This window comes from Scardinius erythrophthalmus, assembly GCF_964197995.2.
Source record: "Scardinius erythrophthalmus genome assembly, chromosome: 21".
Classification (NCBI taxonomy): Eukaryota; Metazoa; Chordata; class Actinopteri; order Cypriniformes; family Leuciscidae; genus Scardinius; species Scardinius erythrophthalmus.
The window spans coordinates 23,162,182-23,184,209 of record NC_138241.1 but is presented as its reverse complement, the minus strand read 5'-3'; the positions used below and the strand labels follow the sequence as shown (position 1 = coordinate 23,184,209).

Below are 22,028 nucleotides of genomic sequence, written 5' to 3'. Positions count from 1 at the left end.
CCAAATCTGCTGTATTTCTTTTTCTTCTTTTTGTGCAAATGAAAATAAAAGGAAGCTCAAAGATCACTGTACATGAGATTACAGTGATCTTTGAGATGTGTTGGAGTTTTATTACCAGAAGGCACCACAAGACTGACGGAAGATATGAAGGTTAAAGGGATAGATAACCCAAAAATGAAAATACTGTCAATAATTACTCATCATCATGTCATTCCAAACCCGTAAGACTTTCGTTGATCTTTGGAACACAAATGACGATATTTTTGATGAAATCTGAGAGATTTCTGTCCCTCCAGACAGCTACACAACTACCACTTTGGCGCTTCGAAAAGTTCATAAAGAGATCATAAAGAGATCGTAAAACTAATCCATATGAATTGAGCGATTTAGTTCAAATTTTCTTAAGAGACTCAATCGCTTTATATGATGAACAGATTTAATTTAGGATTTTATTCACATATAAACACTGATCAGCGAACACAAACAAAAGCTCAAATGAACCTGCTTGACGCGCGAGAACAAACCTCATTGGTTCTTGCGGAAACTCAAACATGCTGCATAACACACGAGAATGAACCTCATTGGTTCCTGTGGAAGCTCAAACGTTCTGATTAACACAAGAGAATGAACCTCATTGGTTTCTGTGGAAGCTCAAAAGTTCTGTGTAACACACGAGAATTAACCTCATTGGTTCTTGTGGAAGCTCAAATGCGAGAATGAACCTCATTGGTTCTCTTGCGGAAGCTCAAACGCGAGAATGAACCTCATTGGTTATCGCATGTCAAGCGAACATGCTTTTACCACAACTGATGTGGGAGTTGATATTTACATGTGAATAAAAGGCTACATTCAATCTGTTCATCATATAAAGTAGGGCTGCACGATTAATCGCAATTTACATGAAATCGCAAAAGCTGCGATTATTTTTTATGCGCAGATTATCATTGATGTAGGGCTCTGTAAACGCGTCTCCATCTGAAAGCACTGTGAGTTTGAGTCACTTATAACGTGCATTTGAAAAAGCAATATGCGTCAAACATCTTTCCAAACATGAGAAGCATTTATAAACCTCTTGTCCAACAAAAGATAAAATTTAAAGGGGTGGTATAATGCCCTTTTCACAAGATGTAAAATAAGTCTCTGATGTATTTTTTTATAGTATGTTAAATTTGTCACTTTTTGAGAGTGTTGAGAGTGTTTAAGTGTGTCCCTTTAAATGCAAATGAGCTGCTGCTCCTGGCACAGAGGTGCAAAACTTTTATGTTCAAATTAGTTATTTGAAATTAGTTAAATGAATTATGTTTTATGAGTCAGACAAAGATGGAGAGACTCAAGAGGAAGTGACAACATGTAGAATGCAACAGGACATTACTGAATGGTTAACGATGTATTTATGTAGCTGATGTGGAGTTAACTATCCTCTCTAGTCAGTGATCAGCATATTCTGTCATGATAATCTATATTATGTTTTCCCGGGGGCGGGGTTTATGCAAATTTTAGGGTTTGTGATGTCACAAGCGAAATCATAATCAACCACCCCTTTAATAACATGCTTTTACTCCAAACTCACTTCATAATGACAGTTGAGCATTTTTCTGTGAGATGATGTGGCTTCTTGTTCTTACACAGAATAAGGCAGTTGTGTGTTTATTAGTCATGTTTAATCAATCAAAGCGTTTCAATCTTCTGTTTATTCAGCTAGAGTGAAAGTATGATGCCCATAGGGATTTCCTGGAATGACTTGCTTTATCATACTTTTGTGGTGGGGCATTTCTGACTTTCAGATGGAGTAAAATTTACTACTGATCAGCCGTGCTAAAATAATCTCAGCCTTTGCCAAATCGCGTGCGGTTTCATTTAGATTAATAGGGCAGCCCTAATATAGCAATCGCGTCTCTTCAGAAAATTGAGACTAAACCGATCAATTCATATGTATTAGTTTTACGATCTCTTTATGAACTTTTTGAAGCGCAAAGTGGTAGTTGCGTAGCTGCCAATGAAGGGACAGACAGACAAATCTCTCAGATTTCATCAAAAAGATAGCCTATTCTTTTGTGCTTCGAAGATCAACGATAGTCTAAGGGTTTGGAATGACATGAGGGTGGGAGAGACGGTGTTAACAGAATTTTCATTTTTGAGTGAACTATCCCTTTAATTGACTAGTGTATGACTAACGTTAGTCCGTACATGCTAGATAAATAAGGAATAATTGACGGAATGCACACCCAATGTGTCTTAAGATCTAGCCTATGCTTAATATGCATTTTATCTCAAGTCTAGGAGCTCCGTTGCTAATTCCAAAACGTAATTTTAGAGCTAACAGAGAGAGAGAGAGAGAGAGAGAGAGAGAGAGAGAGAGAGAGAGAGAGAGAGAGAGAGAGTAGCGTGTGTGAATTACCTCAGTCTGTGCGTCTCTCACTAGCGTCTACTAATAGCGAAACCAACTTTACGTTTATCTGCACTAGTGAAAAACGTAATTTTGTGGCAATTTTTTTTTTTTTCGTTTTTATCCTATACCATCGGGCTGTGTCGTTGTGGGTATTGGCTCTGTGGGCTGTAAAGAAAGACCTTTGAAATAACTGAATTCTTTTGGCGAAGTGATATGGAACTGTAATGCGGTCAAGAGACCTGCCTGGAACTACTTTAGCCGTGAGTTTCGTCAACTAATCAGACTCAAGCATTCAACACTGCATGCAAGTGTGTGAGGATGATACTTTATTCATAAAAGGCGCTAAAAACAATGATCAGCATCCAAAATATGTTATAACTTATAAGTGTATTTAAGTAGAAAAGAGAAGAACAGAAATTATCTTCATTAAAATAATATTATCTTATCTTAGGGCAAAAGGGGAAATGAGAACGTCTCATGTTTGTAAGTTACTCTCTGTCATGTTATTTATTCCGTTTTTCCGGTTGTGCCAAATTCAGGCATGAACATACAGCAGTCGTTACAAATAATACGAAATGCGCATTTTAACAAATTAAATGGCTTGCATTTTCCCGAACATATGCTTGATGCTAGAAGCCATTTTTTAACCGTTTTTGTCGTCTGAAGGTAGGTAGGATCCATAGACAGTAAAAGAAATGGACACAGCGACCCCATTGGAACTCAATTGAGACAAGTGAAGCCCATTTTTTAGCGATTTCTTAGCACTTCCTTTCCTGACGCGCAGACTCAAACCGAGCAAAGCGTTACACGGACCACGTGAGCAACCCGTCTATCTTCTAGTAGCTGTGCCAAGAGAAATCTGAATCATTCCCTTCCGAATCTTGCAGAGACGGAGAGTGTGAGTAGGAATTGTCCATGAGCTTGGAGCAGGATCAACTTTTGCTAGGTATTCTAATTAATTATATTGTCATTTTGCCTCTACGTCCCCCGATTGCCAGCGAGCTTCTCCTCCTGTCCATACGGTAATCTCTCTAATGTGCGACAAAGAGTCGCTTGGTTATGACGCAATCGTTAGCCTACTTTTACAAAAACTGCTTCTACGGGGCCATAACATAAGCTACAAGGTAATGGAGCATTTTATACATTGTCGTGTTTCTTTAGAAATAAAAAATGGACAAATGGAGTCTTCAAACGCCTCAGATGTAAAGTTATTCGCTGTCAAAGTGACGCCAAAATGAATGGAAGTCAATGGGATTGCTAACGCAAGTGAAGTTCCGCTCAAGATGGCGACACCCGGCCGACTTCAACTTCCGGTCGACTTCCTTCCCGCTTGGTAGGATCCTGCTGTTATTATTTGTTCATGGTCAAATTGTATTATATTCTCTCACTGTCTGGAATTGCAAACGCCTTTCTGTTTTCACCATAGACTGTAAAAAAAGAAAGAAAAAGGTTTTCACCATAGACTATAAAAACAGATTTTTCAGAGATTCACACTCATCTTTTGTTCAGGCTTCTGGCAGGGCAGCAGCAAGAAGGCCCCTACTTTAATATTAAATAGTGCGTGCTGACGTAACCTGGTAGATTTTCAAGAGCGTCCAATACGCAACTTAGTTAATATTCATAAGTCGTCCCTTCACCATAGTAGGATTCGTACATTCGTACTCTAGCCACAGGTTGAAATCCGAAATCCAGCTGCATGCACGAGACCATAGCAGCACCACACGCACAGCACTTTCAACATGGTAAGAGAAAACATATATATTTAAAAAAAAAAAGTTTTTTATTCTTATTATTGCATGTGGATTAACAACCACTCTAGTGTCTTAGTACATAACTCTCAACTTTGCAATTAAATGCATAACATTGACACAAACGAGATGCTTCAAATAAAACTGGAATGGGCTGAACAGGTAACGTTATCGTGCTATCTTTATATTAACAGTGATTTTTAAAATCTTTTTATTTTATTTTCGTATTATTCGTTTTGTATCATTTTTTTCGTGTTTTGCAATATACATTTGTTCATGTGTATATATATTTTTAAAAAGCACATAGTATAGTGCTCAGTTTATCATTAACATATCAAGGTCTGTTATTGATTTGATAGAACTGCCATGGCTTTACTTCGCCTTTGTCGTGGCGTGTCTGTTCGTGCAGCAGCATTAGCTCAACAGATTACACCGTCGCTAAGAGACCTGTTGATGTCAGTCTGCTTTATCAGTGTTGGAGCTTCATCATGACTGACATGTGTTTGCACAGGCTCTCTGACGCAATTCACTGATGGTTCATTCAGGGATTATAGTGTGTGGATAGTACAAAAGAAAATGCTGACACAAATCAACTTAATTTCCCTTTCATTCAATTAAAAGTGCACAAAATGTATCACAAAGCATATAGAGAAAATGTAGAAAGCCTACATTTTCAAGTCAGTTACCTTTTTATAAATGCACATTTCAATATATTGTAATAATGTCTTCTTTTTGTAACAGACCTGTGTTTAAAGCTCATGTGATCTTTACTTAAAGGGGAAAGGGCGCGAAGGGTTAAGTTGCTTAGGAATTTCATTGCCCCGACCACAGTCATATGGTGGAAGCTCCTAAAGTTGAAAATGCAAGTCATCATTGATTCCATATGGGGCTCACAACAACCAATCACAGTCCTTTTTCTGAAACATCCCCTCAGAATGGTTGCTTAAGAGTGTGAGTGTTTGCAAAACTGTTCAAATAGTATTTGTTCTATTAACAAATAATGATTATATCTTAGTATGTAAAACATTTACAATGAAATACAGTACTATTTAATTTTTATAATTATTTTTTGTTTAGTTATATTATTATGCAGGTAAACACACACACACACACACACACACACACACACACACACACACACACACACACACACACACACACACACACACACACACACACACACACACACACACACACACTCTCTCCTGGGCATGGCAAAATATGGTATTTAAAATCACTAGTCAGGACATTAGCAAGAATTGGAAAAATAACTGTAGACAAAGTAACTTAGCATGGGATATCCTTTCCCTTTGTTTTCTTTAAATATTTAAGCCGTGTGGGTAAACTTGCAGACAGCTTTTTGCGGGAAGAAGAGTCAGTGTTGCTTCAAACAGTTCACGAGTAGTTGAAAAAGGTCTCCCAGTTAGTTTGGGTTTAATGTGAGATCAAATATTCACTATAGGGTTCAAATCTGGATTGTGACCAAGGGCAAAACATGATCCTGATGGACTTGTTCTCAAGCTACTTCTTGGTTGTCTTTGCAGTTTGGGCAGGAGCATTGAAAAATGACATCTGATCATTCCTCTTTAGAATATAAGTTACTTTTCATTTAGGGGAAGCAAGCCATTCTGTAATATTCTCCTGTTACACCAAAGCATTAAATGACCTTTCACAGTGAAGTAGCTCACCAATCCCAGCAGCTTAAAGGCTCCCCACAATAGCACTCTTCCTACACGCGTATCTGTGGTAGAGATTTTCGAGGACATTGCTCTGGAGCATCACCATGTAATTTGTGTTTTATTGTAATTCATCACTCCACACACATCTTCCCATATTCTGCCAAAAACATCATTCTTTCTTTGATGGTTTTCTGAGACCGCAATGGTTTTTTAAAGTAGTGCATTTTCTTATATTTTGCTAATTTCCTGACCAATAATTTATGATTAACACCATTAAAACCTTATTGTTCAGCCATTTTTGGCTTGGACATTTTGCTCAGGATTGTATATAAACACCTTACTCACAGAGATGTGACACGCTTTGTAACATTCATTCTTACGAACTTCACTTTAGGATATTTTCTAACCAGAACTGTTTTAAACACTAAGGCTGGGAAGATTCAGACTCTTACCATGGAGGAGAGGGAGCACATCCTGCCCATGATGAGGAATGCTCAGTGGGTGGAGGTGGTGGGGAGAGATGCCATTTACAAAGAGTTTCTCTTCAAAGACTTCAATCAGGTAATAAACTATGTAAAACTGCCAAGAGAGACTAAGGCTTAAAACTATTTAGAGTGACATACTTCACAACATATATATAGCCTTGCCTATGACATGCTCTTTTCCCTTTAGGCTTTTGGGTTCATGTCCAGAGTAGCACTACAGGCTGAGAAAATGGATCATCATCCCGAATGGTTTAATGTGTATAACAAGGTAAATAGATTGGCCCATCATCAGTAAGGCTAGCATGGTCATCCCGGTGATTGCATTAGTGCCTAAATAAGGAATTAGTCATTTTATTGTAATAATATGTACTGATTAATCATTAATAAGACCATGAACGCGTGTGAAGAACATAAATGCAGCCTGTTTTATCTCTGGTAGGTTCAAATCACCCTTAGTACTCATGAATGTGGAGGAATCTCGCAGCGTGACATCACCCTCGCAACCTTCATAGATCAGGCCTCTGTCTATTGAATGGATCCTCTCTCTTGACAGCTTGTCAGTCAACCTCTGTAGCCTGTAAAACTGGATCAAAAATATTGTAAATCTTCATGTATCATAGTTATCACCATGTAAGTTTTGACTGTGTTGTCTGCCTGTTACACTTGATCTTTTCCCGATAAGTATTAATGGTACATTCATCTTTTAAATCATTTCACACTACATAAATGATCAGAGAATTGCTAGAACACCATAGAGACCGGTGAAACACTATTACATTACTGTATTCTATGGCTTATAGTATTTTTTAAACTAAATGTATGGTGCCTTTATTTGCATTTGATCCAATGATGAAATGGTTAGTGCCTCAATGAATTTGAATAAACTGAATGTTTGTCACCTTTGGCATGTGAAATCAATGTATTCACTTGCTTCCCATTTAATCAGCGATGGACCCAAAAAGCATTTTTGGATTTAAAAATCGTACTGCTTTTCAGTATTCAAGTTTGAAAACAATCAGACATGTCATTCTGTAAAACAGTGAAAAGTCAATATATTATGCGACCAGAATATTCATATTTCTTTTAGGACCATGTTTATTGATTTATATTAGGAACAAGAAAACATTACAGGACAAACTTGAAACGGATTGCATGATGTGGTAAAGGCCTAGTCCCTGAGGCAGATTTAGCTACTATGTTAACCTAATAGCGCACACACCCTGACGACTGTGAAAGGCATTTAGGTGAATGCTGCTAGTTTTGTGCTTCATACAACCATAACCATAGAGGTCATGTAATGCTTCAAATATTCAGATCAAGGTGCCTCAGTTTCAGTAGTTACAGTAATTACAGATTATTGCATAATGACATTAAAATGCTTAATTTAGGCAAGAAGGGTAACTTTTTGAAGACAAAAATCCACATCTATGTCTTAGCCTAAGGCATGTTACAGTTCTTGAGAATACACTGTACTACAGTAGTATCATAGAAAAAAAACTATCCTGCCTCCTACTCGAGTCCCCAAAAGAGGTACATGAAAAAACATTGAAATATGAGACATTATATTAGTGATTTAAAATATTAAAAAAACACACAGTGGTCACAAATATTATAAATGCTTATGGGATTATATAGCTGACAAGATCTGATGTGATGTTTCCATGGTACCATGTCATCACTTCCTCATATCACTGACTTCATGCACAAATTAATTTCCCTTCTTGTTGTTCCAGGGCTTAGCTGTCATTCAATTGAGTTAAGCTGGAACAAAGAAACCAAACAAAACACACAAATATAACTCATAGGAAAACTCATAAATCAATTGGAAAGACCGCTGAAAACCTTCAAACCATACTGTGAAAAACTTTGACTCTCTGAAAACCATAACCTGGAGCATGGCATTGACTTGTGATCAAAATGTCCACTTAGGTGACATTTCTCAGGATTTAGACAAAAGGGAGACAATCAATGATTAAGTTTACAATTATTTGAAATAGATTTGAGGTAGATATGGTGAAATGTGGTCATTACAAACCCATAGGGATGGGAATTTCAACCAGGTAATATTGACTACACAACATGGTCAATGGATTTGTTACATTTTGCCCTGATATCAGGTAATTTAAAAACAGTGAGATATCTTTTCAGTAAGATGGATGTTTTGCGACTGGACTATCAAAGGTCTACTAGATATGGGGAATTTAAAATAAATAAATAAAACCAAACATTTGTAATATAGGTTCACCTGAGCAGCCCTACAATTCGAAAATGGTCTGTTATGTTTTCAAGTTTCTATTGAGAATAAAATATTGGGAATATTTAAAAACTAACACTGTGGTTTTTCCAAATTGATCAGATTATGGATTTTATCCTAATCTGCATTATTTAACTCTCAGAAATTGTCCAAACTGTTTGTCAATAACTTGGGTGAAAAATCACCAGATGTTAAAACATTTTGACAACATTATTCCCTGGTATCTTGAGGTTTAAGTGTCAAACACTTCCAAAAATAACAGTGGGAGTGTGATCAAATACATATGGTGTGCACCGGTCATAAAAATAAGAAATGAAAGAAGTAAATCTGCACTCACTGCTCACCAAAATTAGACTAAGATATCCCAGACCCTTCACAGATTCACATAGATACTTGTGCAGCTGTCTCCATAGTCTTACAGACAGGATACCGTCACTCCTCAGTCACGAATCCCAAAATATCAGGTGACTATGGCTTATACATAAAATAGTTAGTTGTAAATAGACGACTGAATGAAGTAAATGAATGATTAGATGATTGTGGTGAGCATCCCTTCGGCCAGCTAAGGGTGGAGACCCCTGGCAGTCAATCTCAGTGCACTTTGGAGTTTCCATTCATGTGGTTCTTATGGTTTTTGTGGGGCTTGTTCTGTATCTTGGCCACCTCAGTGCTATAGAGGCAGTCCAAAAAGCCCTGTGAGATCTCAGTCACCATCGATCGGTCAGGAATGGACTGGGCCATGCCATAAATGGCTCCCTACGACATAAAAGAGGAGAGTTTACAATAGTAATTTCATTAGACGAGATTATATGTGTACAACTTGACTGGAGGTGCAAAGAGAGGATTTTTACCCATCTGCTTTCAGGACAATGACCATTTTGCCAGAAAAAAGTATACAGTATATAGTATATAAAGTACTCAAAATGTGAAGTTTTCACTTTTGATTGGACAAACATCTATTTAAAGGTGAATTTGGTCAACTTCTAGGAGTGCAGCAGTATAGGAATAACCATTCAGATGTTTGAGGTCAGTAAGATTTTTTTGTTTTTGTGAAATAAATTAATACTTTTATTTAGCAAGGATGCATTAAACTAACTAAACTAAAACAAGACTAAACTTTTGATATTTCAATTAATCAAAGAATCCTGAAAAATCTATCAAGGTAGCCATATTGCGCCAGAACGCCCACCACACACCAGCTTACTGGTGGAGAGGAGACAGTGATGAAGCCAATCAGTATATGGGGATGATTAGGAGGCCATGATGGACCAAGGCCAAGGGGCAAATTTGGCTAGGATGCCGGGGTACGCCCCTACTCTTTTTCGAAGGACATCCTGGGATTTTTAATGACCACAGAGAGTCAGGACCTCGGTTTAACGTCTCAAGATCGTTGACAAGATCATTACAAAATTTTACTGACCCCAAACTTTAAAACAGTATTGTAAATCGATTCAAAGGTGTAAGATTTTGACCTTTTATTGTTAAGACAAACTTATGAGTAAAATGATAAGTGAAATGGTATGTCTAAAAAAAAAAAGGAAACTCACCATTCCCGTGGTCTTCTCTTTAGGATTCCTCATGATGATGGCTACTTCTCTCTTCACATCACTGACGAACTGCTCTGCTACACTAGGCTGTGTGTGTAGCATTGTGACACAAATATGAATGCTGAAAGGGAACAATAAAAGATGTATGAACAATGATCTAAGAAACAACGTTTCTGACCAGTACCTAAAATGTAAAGTTAATATGGTGAAAATGTATAAACGTTTATTTTTTTTGTTGCATAATTTAATTGTGGCATTTAATTATGACTAACTTTCATTCTGTTTCAGGGACAGTACGTTCATTTTCATAACTTGCACAAGTAACACATTTCTCTTTTTTTAACCATACCTAGATGGGAACTGCAGAGTGTTGAGATTCCAGCCCTTTGAAGTCAGTGCATTAGATAAGCGAAAGATATCAAAAACATCGGAGCCTAATGCCACCACAGACACCTCTGGATCCCCGAATACAAACAGCCCATCTATTTTACGGATTCTGTGGGAAGAGTGTTTTTTTAGATGTTGTTTCAGCACACAATGTCTTTCCTGCCATGTAAATGTTAACTGCCATGCAAATTTATTTAGCACAGTTGATATACATTCAAAGCAACACTTTGCCTGTGTCTCATTTACTATTATGCGTTATATTATAAATGACATTATACTGACCCTGCTTTGATTTTGCGGGCTGTCCCAATGATTTTCTTGGTGGCCTCAACGTATCCGTTCTCACCCATGTGCATCATAGTAGCCCAACAGGCTGCAATTATGCCTCCAGGCCGAGATCCAGCCATGGATGGAGACGCATAAATTCCTCCCTGCCAATCTGGCGCAACAAAATACTGGTAGTGGCGATATTTCCTTTCACTGTAGAGCACCACTGAGGAGCCTTTGGGAGCATAACCATACTGTGGAGACACAATTATTTAATAATAATAATAATAATAATAATAATAATAAAGTAGACTTTGCATGTTTATATTTTAATTGCAATTACATTTGGACAGATTACTCTCAACAGATTATTAAAAATATCAGTTGTGAAATTTTTTCCTTTTTGTTTTTAAATCTCAGAATAAACGTCGGGAGTAGCTAATTTGCATAATTGTTTTACTCATTAAAATAATAAAATATACCTTTTTTTTCCAAAATACACTACCAATAAAAAGTTTGGGCTTGGTAAGACTTTTTAATGTTAATTAAGGATGCATTTATTTTACCAAAAATACAGTAGAAACAGTAGTATTGTAAAACATAATTACAATTTTAAATAATGGTTTTCTATTTCAGTATGTAATTTTCAGCATCATTACTCCAGTTTTCAGTGTCACATGATCCTTCAGAAATCATTCTAATATGCTGATTTGGTGCTCATAAAACATTTCTTATAACTATCAATGTTAAAAACAGTTCATATTTATGTGGAAACTGTGATGCATTTTTAAAGATTCTTTGATGATTAGGGAGTATGTCACTTTTGATCAATTTAATGCATCCTTGCTAAATGAATGTATTAATTTCCTTCACCAAAAAATAATAATAATCTTAGCTACCACAAACTTTTGAACAGTAGTGTATTTTTATTTATTTATCTCAATATCAAGTTCTCACCTTATGTGTATCAGCTGAGATACTGGTCACACCTTTGACCCGAAAATCAAAGGGATCAAGTTTGAAACCCGCTTTTTCCATAAATACTATCAGGAACCCACCCAAGCATGCATCCACATGGAATGGGATGTTGTATTTTATGGCAAGCTGAAAAAAAAAGTTATAGAATAAGTTATAGAATATATTTTACATATATATATTTTAACATGAATTTATACAATGATACAAAAGCACTGGATTACATGTCCATTTTACCTTTGCCACTTCTGCTACAGAATCCATAATTCCATGCGGGAACTGAGGAGCTGAACACACCAGCATTGCTGTGTTTCTAGAGATGGCCCTCTTCATGGCCTATGGTCAAAAAAAGTAGTCGTTAAAATTAGATGGACGTCAATATTCACAAAAACACTGAATGAATTAGAAATGCACCCAATTACTGTGAACAAACCAAACAGCAGTACCTTCACATCAACTTTCATGGTCTTCTTGTCCAGAGGTACATGAATGAGCTTCATCCCAAAGTAATGTGCAGCTTTGTCAAACGCAGCATGGACGCTCACGGGAGCAATGCTACAGCATAGACAAAACAAATCATATAAATCGTTTTTTAACAGTGGATTTGAATAAAGTCACTTCCTTTAAGTTACACTGATTAAAAAAAATTGTTTCTTCAAGTAAAATAAAACAGTAAATAGAAAAATAAATAGAGTACAGTGTTGGTTGACCTAAGCAGAAGAGAGCATTATAACTGCAAAGGCTGGATTTTTTTTTTACTAGACCGAGACAGTACATACATCTCTGGGTGTTTGATGCCACGTTCATGAGCCATGTCTCTGTATGCCTTGCATGCCATCAGGATGCTTTCTGTTCCACCTGAGGTAACCTTTCATGATAGGAACACACAAAACAAATAATTCAATTTCAGTGAACAGTCCTCTAATGAAAAATTATGGACTGACAAACTTATTCTGTTGCTGTGTGAATGTAGCCCATGAATGAGATCCTCATAGCATTTAGCTATTTTCTTAAGTGCAAACAACTGTATTAAAATGCAGCAGAACCCTTTTTGCAAATGAGTTCAGTGAGTGAGCAATGGGAAATTGGCGTGAATTATTTGGAACTTCACGCAACCACATTAATCCATCAGGGAAGATACTGAGAAGAACTCACTGTGCCACAGGAGTCTGGCCCTCCATTAAATAGAGTGCACGCCATCCGCACCACTTCTGCCTCCATCTTCCTAACCCCGGGGAACAGGTCTGGGTGGAGGGGGTTTGTCCAGGCAAAGTCACCATACACCTGAAAATCAGAGGAACACAAAATGCAGGATTTATTTCTTGTTTCACAATGCCTTTGCTAGATTCAAAAGTAAAGTGAACATCTAAACAAGTGTTTGCCAATCACTACAACCCCATCAAGTAGCACTTCATCGACACCAAATCAAAAATGTCCCATTAACTCTGACACTACCATTTGGGGTCAGTAACATTAAATTATTTAAAAGTGACAGTAAAATTACAAATAAATGCGGTTCTTTTGAACTTTCTATTTGTCAAAGAATCTTGAAAAGAAATCAGTTTCCACAAAATATTAAGGAGCACAACAGTTTTGAGCATTGATAATTATCCAAAGCACTAAATCAGTGTACTAGAATGATTTCTGAAGGATCATGTGACACTGAAGACTGGAGTAATGATGCTGAAAATTCAGCTTTGCTGTCACATAAATAAAGTCCAATTTAAAATAAATTTTAAAAGAAAACTTATTTTAATTTGTAATAATATTTAACAATATTGCAGTTTTAACTATATGTTCCATCAAACCAAATGTAGCCTTGGTGAGCATTAGAGACCATCAAAAACAATTTTTAAAAATCTTACCAACCCCAAACTTTAAATGGTAGTGTAAATTAAATTAAATTAGATATTATACTGGACGCAATTTATCACATTTAATACTTACACTATTATTTTTTTAATAATTAATATATATATATTTTTTTATTCAAGTCACTAAAAGCAAATCAATACTTTGGGTGAAACAAAGACATCAGATAGCACAAATATTCTGCATGTGATCCACAAAAACGTATAAAATCATTGAACACATTTTCCTTGAAAATTAGCTGAATCATGAGACTAATCTTTTCTTTAATTTTATCCAGTTTTACAGGTTAAAGCAAAATCAAAAACACCCCCTTGAACACACACACACACACACACACACACACACACACACACACACACACACACACACACACACACACACACACACACACACACACACACACACACCCGTTTGGGATTTATTGATCTAAATGATTTAAAGGCCATTATACCTTCACCAGGAGATCTGTGAGCTTCTTATCCCCCCAGTAGACTGCACCTGACACTTTGCCTTTCGCCCAGTCTACCTCACCTGAAATCAGAAGTATTAAAAAGAAATTGATGACCGAACAACAGTGGGACACTAACTTGTAATATAAACCAGCTGCATTATATCCTAATAAATAAACGTGCTTGCAAAGAAACTGCACGCATACTACCGTAGGGCAAATTCAGTCTGAGAACATCTGGCTGACACTTTAAGAGTTTCTGATTTATCTTTGATGCCTTTGGGCTCTCCATCATTATAACAGATGGGAGTTGGGACAGGCTGAAGGTGACTCACTCAGTGTCTCATATTCCCTGATCTTGTCAAGGAGCTGTGTGTGGGTGAGGCCTTGTGCTGGTAGGTGTTTGGTGTAGCTCATGCCTTCTTTCAGTGTGCACAGACTCACTGACATGTCATCCAATGCTTTGTTGAGCTGACTCTGAATCTGATGAGGGAAAGGTTAGGGAGAAAACAAAAAGTGTCAAATAAACCTCTGAATGTTTCATTAAAAACAGAAATATAGGGGACAGAGGAATTGAGGGGAAAATAAACCTTTATAAATAAATTATTTTAAAATATTTAACTTCAACAAACCATTGAGGTGTAAACAGAGTATTTTACATTTAAAAAAAGTAATTATATATATATATATATATATATATATATATATATATATATATATATATATATATACAAACAAACTATTTAATTGCAAAATGCAATTATTATTATTATTATTAACAACTATTGTTTTATTAAATAATCTACAGTTCTTGAAACTTAAGAAATCACAAAAATAATTGTTTAATTAATTTAATATATATCGAAAGTCTCAAATTGTTCAAACAAAACAAAGTTAGGGAAAAAAAGGTTAAGAACCAATGTCTAAGGGGTGTTTAGGTTGTAATAATTTATAATGTTAAGCTGGTTATCTCAATAAATATCATAAAGAAGACAAGACAGACTCGAATCAAAATCAACCTGCAGTCGGTTCTGACTGGAACCAGACATATTGTAATCTATTCAGTTTAATGACCTAAAGTAAACCCTGGTATAATCACAGGATCATATCATATTGTGAAAGTGTGATAAAAGCTTTATTTCCACTTAGGCATGGCAATGGTGACTTAATCATCCATCAGTGAGTCAGAAAGAGAAGTCTGAAGGAAGAAAGGGAACTATAAAACCACTAGATGCTTACAGTTGCTCCGACAAATGGGATTTTTCTGATGATTTTAAAGAATTGCTTCTTTACTCTTGACGTCAGGCCTAGAAAACACGAACAATGAACAAATTGTGGTGAAGATGTAACATGAAATGACTCCACAGAGACATTTTTTTAAGTTGTTTTACAAAATTCCAGCCAGCCAATGCTTGAGACTTTCTAAACAATCTCTTATTTTAGACGTAGAGTCAATAGAAGTTTGGCATGTAAAATTAAACAAATGAGAGACCTTTGGGGATTTTTTCCTCAGCTTCCTCAGAAACCATTGTTTCTGGTTGATGACACAATGAATTAAAAAAAACAAGTGCCACAGATTTTGTTAGTTTCAAGTGGCCTTGACATTTTGCAACTTTGTTTTAAGACTTTCTGACTGATGAATAGCAAAGAGGAACAACATGTTTATTTACCCACTATTAGCTTGCAACATAATGATGTTTCAGATTGTTTCACAGTAACAATGAAAACTGTAGCTTATGACTATGAAAAGACTGTTGATAAATCAACCATTATATGCACTATTACTAACCATATTAGAAAAAATATTTGAAAACATTCATTGCATTTCATTGTTTTTTTTTCTCTCTCTTCTTTATTGACTCTTCAAAAGACACCTTCCACTATCACTGTTTCCAAAAAATATTAATCAGAGCAGCAAATCAGCATATTAGAATGATTTCTGAAAGATTATGTGATACTGAAGACTGGAGTAATGATGCTGAAAATTCACATCACAGAAATCAATTACATTTTAAAATCTAAAATATATTAAAATATAAAGTTACTGTAAATTTTAAGAATATTTCACAATTTTACTGTTTTATGTTTGATCAAATAAATGCAGCCTTGGTGAGCATAAGACACTTCTTTCAAAAACATTTAAAAAAGCTTACTGACCTCAAACCTTTGAATGGTAGTGTAAACCTGACCACATATTTAATATGCCTGATGCATTCAGAAGTTCAAAGACATGAATGATCAATAGCACTTACTATCTTGCTGGAAAAGGAAGCCCTTTAGCCACACCGCACCGAGCGTGGACAGCAAAGTGGTCGCAATGATCTGCCATGGCTCCAGACCAGCACATTGAGTATTCACAAAGCGCCGAGCCTCCTCTATGTACAGCAGCACCATCTCCTTATACACCTCCAAGGCACTCTGCATGAGGAAAGGAGACATGTTATTGTCAATCAAGAAAGAAATAAACTCAATCCGATTTCAATAAACAGCTGGAAAACTACAAAGCTTAAGCAGATCAAGATAAGACTCAACACATAGACCAATAATTGGCTACTTACCAGCAATTACAAGCCTCAGCCACATTAATCAATCAATAAACATTGATAGAAGAGTCAATAAACAACCTACTACTGAAATTCTTCAGGGTTAGAAACTACTACAAAATGCTGGCTATCAGTTCCCAGATTAGCATAATAACAGCTAGTAGCAAATTAAAATCTCAATAAAAACCATTCAAAATTATACTTACTATAGAGAATTGACTCATACTTAATTGTCTCGAGAGCTTGGCTTCACTAATGACACTTAAGACAACTGTGGGAGGAGAATGTCTAACTTCAGCCACACGAATCAGGGAGAGCTTAGTAGATAACTACATTCACAGATATTGTTCCTACTGACCACACCTTATTTATTATGAGAAACTTGCCGCACAAAACCCAAAGCAAAGACTTAAAATGGGCCTTTAAGGATATGGGTGCAATAAAAAAAATCCCCTAAAAAAAATACTAGTTCGAGTCTATTATACTGAAAAGTACATATTTATAAATGGCTAGTTTATCTCATTTAAACGAGCGGGAAAAAAAGCATATCTGGTGGACGCATTTCACAATCACTATTTTTTACAGCACAATGTGGTCTTGCTTGATAACAGCGCAGATTGTGTCCCATAACAGCATGTGGGAAACGTGGAGGTCAACAGAACAAAGTCTTAGCCAACCATATTCATGAGTATGTCAACTCCTAGTAAACTGCAATGAATGAGCATCTCATTTCTTCTTCAAAAGCCAGACTAAAAGCTATAATTTGCAATCGGAGTATGTAAAGAGCACTAGTTATATTAGAAGCATATATTATCTTGAATGTAGCACAATAAATGACACGTAATTAGACTACTAGACATACTAAAACAAAATTTTTCAAATCAGACAGGAGCTAAACAACATCCCCTGAATGGAGTCCATGACAAGCTCTCCGACAGGTTTAGCAGGGTTTGCAAACTACAGCGGATTTAGAGGAGCAGGTAAACAGGTCATGTTAGTGAACAACTGAAACTTTGACCAGGACTGAGGTGCATCATGTGTTCGGGATCCAAATATAACAAAAGCATGAAATGTGGAACCTCAACTAAAACGCGAAATCTTTAAAGCCAGCATCCCATCAGTCGGTGAACGTGATTTCACCAAGTACAACATGTTCCTGGATCAACATCTTTGCTAATCCTGGAACAACATTTCAATCAACCAATCAGATTTGAGAGACAAGTTTACACTTTATGTTAAGTTTAGGCTTACAACCAGAATAGGTGCTTCTACATCAGTGTTATTCACCTATCATTTCCCTCTGATTTTAGGGAGAAGTTATGGGTAGGGTTAGGTTTAGGGGTAAGGGTTAGGACTAATTGTTGTTTCAGGATCAACAAAATATGTTGATAGAGGAAAATGTCTTACTTGGCAAAACCACAGTGACCATCAGTTTTATGTAACAAGACAGCTTCTCAGTGCATAACGTGCCATAAAATGCTGAGATTATGTTATCTTGTAAAAAGGGCAAAAGGCAAAGACAGCAGAAACACATTGCAAAAGAGATGAAGAGATGTACACGTCTGCTATGTTATAAGTCTTCTGAAAATGACAGATAACACGATTGTGATAAAAAACACATGTATGAAGCACTTGGATGGGTTTAGTTTGAATCAATACGTTTATAAAAAAAATGTTGTGGCCCCTAAACGCTTGCTTTCAGGTCCTAGTGTACTACAGATAATCACACCCTCTCTACTCAAGCTTTGATTATGTGTCCGTTGTTGAGTCAAAGAGCTCATGATTCCAACGTCATAAAAAGAGGATCACACATAAAGTGCTGTGTGGCAGCGCAGTCTATCTTTCATAGCACTCAAGACAATATGTCTATGATAAAGTGTATAGTAAATAAAAAGTTGGAAGTCTGCATGATTTTTTTTTTGGTTTAATTCAAATAATTTAAATAGCTAAGTATATACACAATTGCTTTTATATGCAATCACCCATATACACTGACTATACCATTCAAAAGTCTGGGGTAAGGACGAATTTTTTTAGATAGAAATTAAGACAATTATTCAGCAGTGATGCTTAACATTGATAAGAAGTGACAGTGCAGACATTTATAAGGGCACAAAAGATTTATATTCAAATAAACGCTATTCTTAGGAACTTTGTATTTATCAAGGAATACTGGGGAAAAAAGTATCACAATTTCCACAAAAAATTTCAAGCAGAACAACTGTTTAACATTGATAATCATAAGTTTATGTTCATATGTTATGTACAAATCATGTTTCTTGAGCAGCAAATCAACATATTAGAATGATTTCTGAAGGATCATGTAACACTGAAGACTGGAGTAATTATGCTGAAAATTCAGCTTTGCCATCACAGGAAAGAATCATATTAAATAAAATATATTACCAGAGAAGCCAGATATTTTAAATGTTTAATAATATTTCACAATGCTACTGTTTTACTGTATTTTTGATAAAATAAATTACTTGGTGAGCATAAGATACTTCTTCCAAAAACATTTAAAAAATATTACTGACCCTAAGCATTTGAACTGAAGTGTACATTAAAGCATTAGGGAAAAAAATAAACAAACTCATATAAACACACTATACACATACACTCACACACATATACATATATATATATATATATATATATATATATATATATATATATATATATATATATATATATATATGGATGACTGAGTCTGTCATTCTTCATAGTATCTTTTTTTTGTGTTTCACATAAGAAATGACATATGGGTGACTATATTTATTTTATAGGCTTTTATTTTTGGGTTGAAATATCCCTTTCATAAAGCCCTGAATTTAATTCACACATATTAAATCCCTAGCATTCACACAGCACCAGACGAGCCGAAAACAGTCTCAACAGATGCTGCTAAACCATAGTCAAAACAGATCTTGCCCCCATTGTACACTCTTGTTAAGAATAGCACTTCCTCTGGGTTTGAGCCTGTCACAGGAAGGTTTCTGAAGAACACATACACAATGAAACATAAAATGTCCCTCTCTGCACCTGGCTGTTCTACAAAGACAAGTGATTATTACAGAGAAACGGTTTTATAATAGCTCTCCTCTCACCTATATCACCTATATCAAACTGTGCATGATGTGACTCAGCAGCACAGAAGACATACCCAAAATTTGATATAGGACATAATAAACATGAAAGGTATGACATTTGGGCCCAGACACTCTCTCTCTCTAAAAAACAACAACACTTCAAATGGATAATAAACTTTCTACATGATAAGATCACCTGAATTCCCAACAGTGAAAGTGATTTTTTTTTATATATCAGATAAAAGTGTCACTCATAGATCTGATACACTCTGAATCATCATTACAGCTCTACAGGGTAAATGAAGTATGTCGACTAACAAAACAAAGTAACATAATACGATGGACCAAAACATACTTATTTTCTATAGTCGAAGCTTTCGTTGTGACATAACCATGGCTTGTTTGTATAGCTGGAACAGACTATTTTTAAAGCACAGCTGATTTCTAATTGACATCATACCCACTCACCCTGTAGTCCATTTTGTTTGCCAAGGTTACAACCCGTCTGGAATAAGTCGCTTCTTCAACTACTCCGGGAGAAAAGGGGAAGACAGTCTGAAAGATCTTTGTTTGGCTTGTTTTGAGAGCGGATGCCCCGTTGCATGACACAATCAGAGGAGCAAACTTATATCAGGAAGTGCTGTATGAGTAAAAGGGGACGCGATTTGCTTTCAGGCGAGACTCCGCATTCGCTGATCTTCATATACTGCAAGCGTCCTACATCACAGTGATTAGTCCAGCACACATGCTGTTAGAATCTGTGAAAGTCACTACCTCCTGCTGCCGATTCGCAGATTCGACACGGTTTACATGGTAATTTCCAGGGAGGTCTGTGTGTAGAGTATCTTTTTATTATATTAGTCTGCGAAATGATCTTTTAATGTAGGGCTACTGTATTTTTATTTTTATTGACATCATTTGTTTTTATTATTATTGTTGTTGGTTCATAATTAATCATTTTATGTCATGTTTTTTTTAATTATTAATTAAGTTTTAACCATCAGAAAGCACCACATTTACGTTTTTTTTTTTTTTTTTTTTTTGTAGTAAAGAAAGGGACTGCCTAGGAAACTTAATTCAGATTCATTGAATGAATAATTTCATCATAGGTTATTTGAAATAATGATCTACTGAGTTGGGCTGCATTGATATTTTCTATGATAAGTCAAGTCACCTTTATTTATTTAGCGCTTTTTACAATACAGATTGTTTCAAAACAGCTTTACAGTGATAACAGGAAAATAATGCAACAAAGTTTGTTTCGGCTGTACAGCAGATCTGGAAGAAAATAGCGTCATAGTCCAGCTTAAGTAAGTTCAGTGATGGTTCATTTTTAGCCGCTCTGGAGAAAACAGAATAATGTCATCGTCCAGCTCAGTTCAGTTTTCATATAATGGTGTACAATGTAGGCAGATCGATATTATAGTTCAATATTAAGTGTCCCCCAACTAAGCAAGCCAAAAGACAAAGGCGACAGTGGCAAACTTTTGTGTTGGTTTTATACAGTGTGGTTTCATACACATGCAGTGCTTTGAATGGTCACTTGATGGCGCTATTGATGTTTTTAAAGGACAGACTGGGTATTTTGGTAAAATGTTTCTACCTTGTTTTGTTTAACCTTTTAATAAAAATAAAAAAACCTAATAGGTCGTTCATATAGTTATGGTCATTTACATGTATGACAGTTCGTCAGTACACGGAGGAAAGTAACAGATTTAATAGCCTAAAATCGCCTTTTTTTTAACTATATAGCCTAACGATTTTGTATGCAAATGCTTAGGCCTATTTGTGTGTCTGTGTGATTAAATGTTTGTTTACCTAGAGAAAGGTACATTTACATGTAGTCGTGTATTTAGCAGACGCTTTTATCCAACGCATTTAGGCCTATATGGAGAAGAACAGAGCAATTGTCAAGAAGCCAACAATATTAGTAATAATACCACTGTAAAACTGTCAGGGTTCTGCCTTGGCAGCCTTGTCTGTTTTGTCTTTGTTTCATGTTTCTATGTTTGTCTTGTGTTTGAGCACATGGCTCTGTCTTTGTTTGTGTTTGCCATGTGCTCCTCTTGCTCCGCCTCCTTGTTTCCTGTTACCACGCCCCCTTGTTTAGTCCACGTCTTATCCTCGTTTCACTAATTGTGCTCACCTGATCCTCATGTGCTCTGGTCCCTTTATATTGTGCCGCTTTCCCTCAAATCTTTGCTGGTTCGTTTTGTGCGTTGTCTGCATTCATTGTGTGCATGCATTCTCGCTTTTTGTCAGTCAGTGCTAGATTTAGTTTCTCTGTCAGTTCTAGCTTGTTTTGATTTTTATCCAGTTTTTTTTTTCTTTGTTCCTGACTTAAG

General features: G+C 36.0%; 2 protein-coding genes across 5 annotated transcripts; one reads left to right on the top strand and one right to left on the bottom strand.

The window, feature by feature from the left end:
• Positions 1-3,720: 3,720 nt before the first annotated feature.
• pcbd1 (pterin-4 alpha-carbinolamine dehydratase/dimerization cofactor of hepatocyte nuclear factor 1 alpha) lies at positions 3,721-7,447 on the top strand. 3 transcript variants are annotated; one of them, XM_081351367.1, is made up of 5 exons: positions 4,038-4,131; positions 4,915-5,088; positions 6,246-6,377; positions 6,489-6,569; positions 6,741-7,297. In XM_081351367.1, the coding sequence occupies exons 3-5, from the start codon at positions 6,270-6,272 to the stop codon at positions 6,831-6,833; spliced, it is 282 nt and encodes a 93-aa protein (XP_081207493.1). In that variant the 5' UTR covers positions 4,038-4,131; positions 4,915-5,088; positions 6,246-6,269; the 3' UTR covers positions 6,834-7,297. The 3 variants fall into 3 exon arrangements, with proteins under 3 accessions (XP_081207492.1, XP_081207493.1, XP_081207491.1); XM_081351366.1 differs by lacking the exon at positions 4,915-5,088 and having other exon boundaries at positions 3,721-4,131; positions 6,741-7,447; XM_081351365.1 differs by lacking the exon at positions 4,915-5,088 and having other exon boundaries at positions 4,109-4,299; positions 6,741-7,212.
• Positions 7,387-20,304, bottom strand: sgpl1 (sphingosine-1-phosphate lyase 1). Of its 2 annotated transcripts, XR_014029092.1 has the most exons (15): positions 20,152-20,304; positions 16,304-16,469; positions 15,291-15,358; positions 14,387-14,534; positions 14,055-14,134; positions 12,887-13,015; positions 12,511-12,599; positions 12,178-12,286; positions 11,969-12,067; positions 11,714-11,860; positions 10,772-11,010; positions 10,452-10,598; positions 10,103-10,223; positions 8,900-9,311; positions 7,387-8,062 (listed from the first exon to the last, which is right to left on the bottom strand). XR_014029092.1 is itself a non-coding variant. In XM_081351339.1 (14 exons), the coding sequence occupies exons 1-14, from the start codon at positions 20,161-20,163 to the stop codon at positions 9,147-9,149; spliced, it is 1,719 nt and encodes a 572-aa protein (XP_081207465.1). In that variant the 5' UTR covers positions 20,164-20,304; the 3' UTR covers positions 7,387-9,146. The 2 variants fall into 2 exon arrangements, 1 of the variants encoding a protein (XP_081207465.1); XM_081351339.1 differs by having other exon boundaries at positions 7,387-9,311.
• Between the last annotated feature and the right edge of the window lie 1,724 nt (positions 20,305-22,028).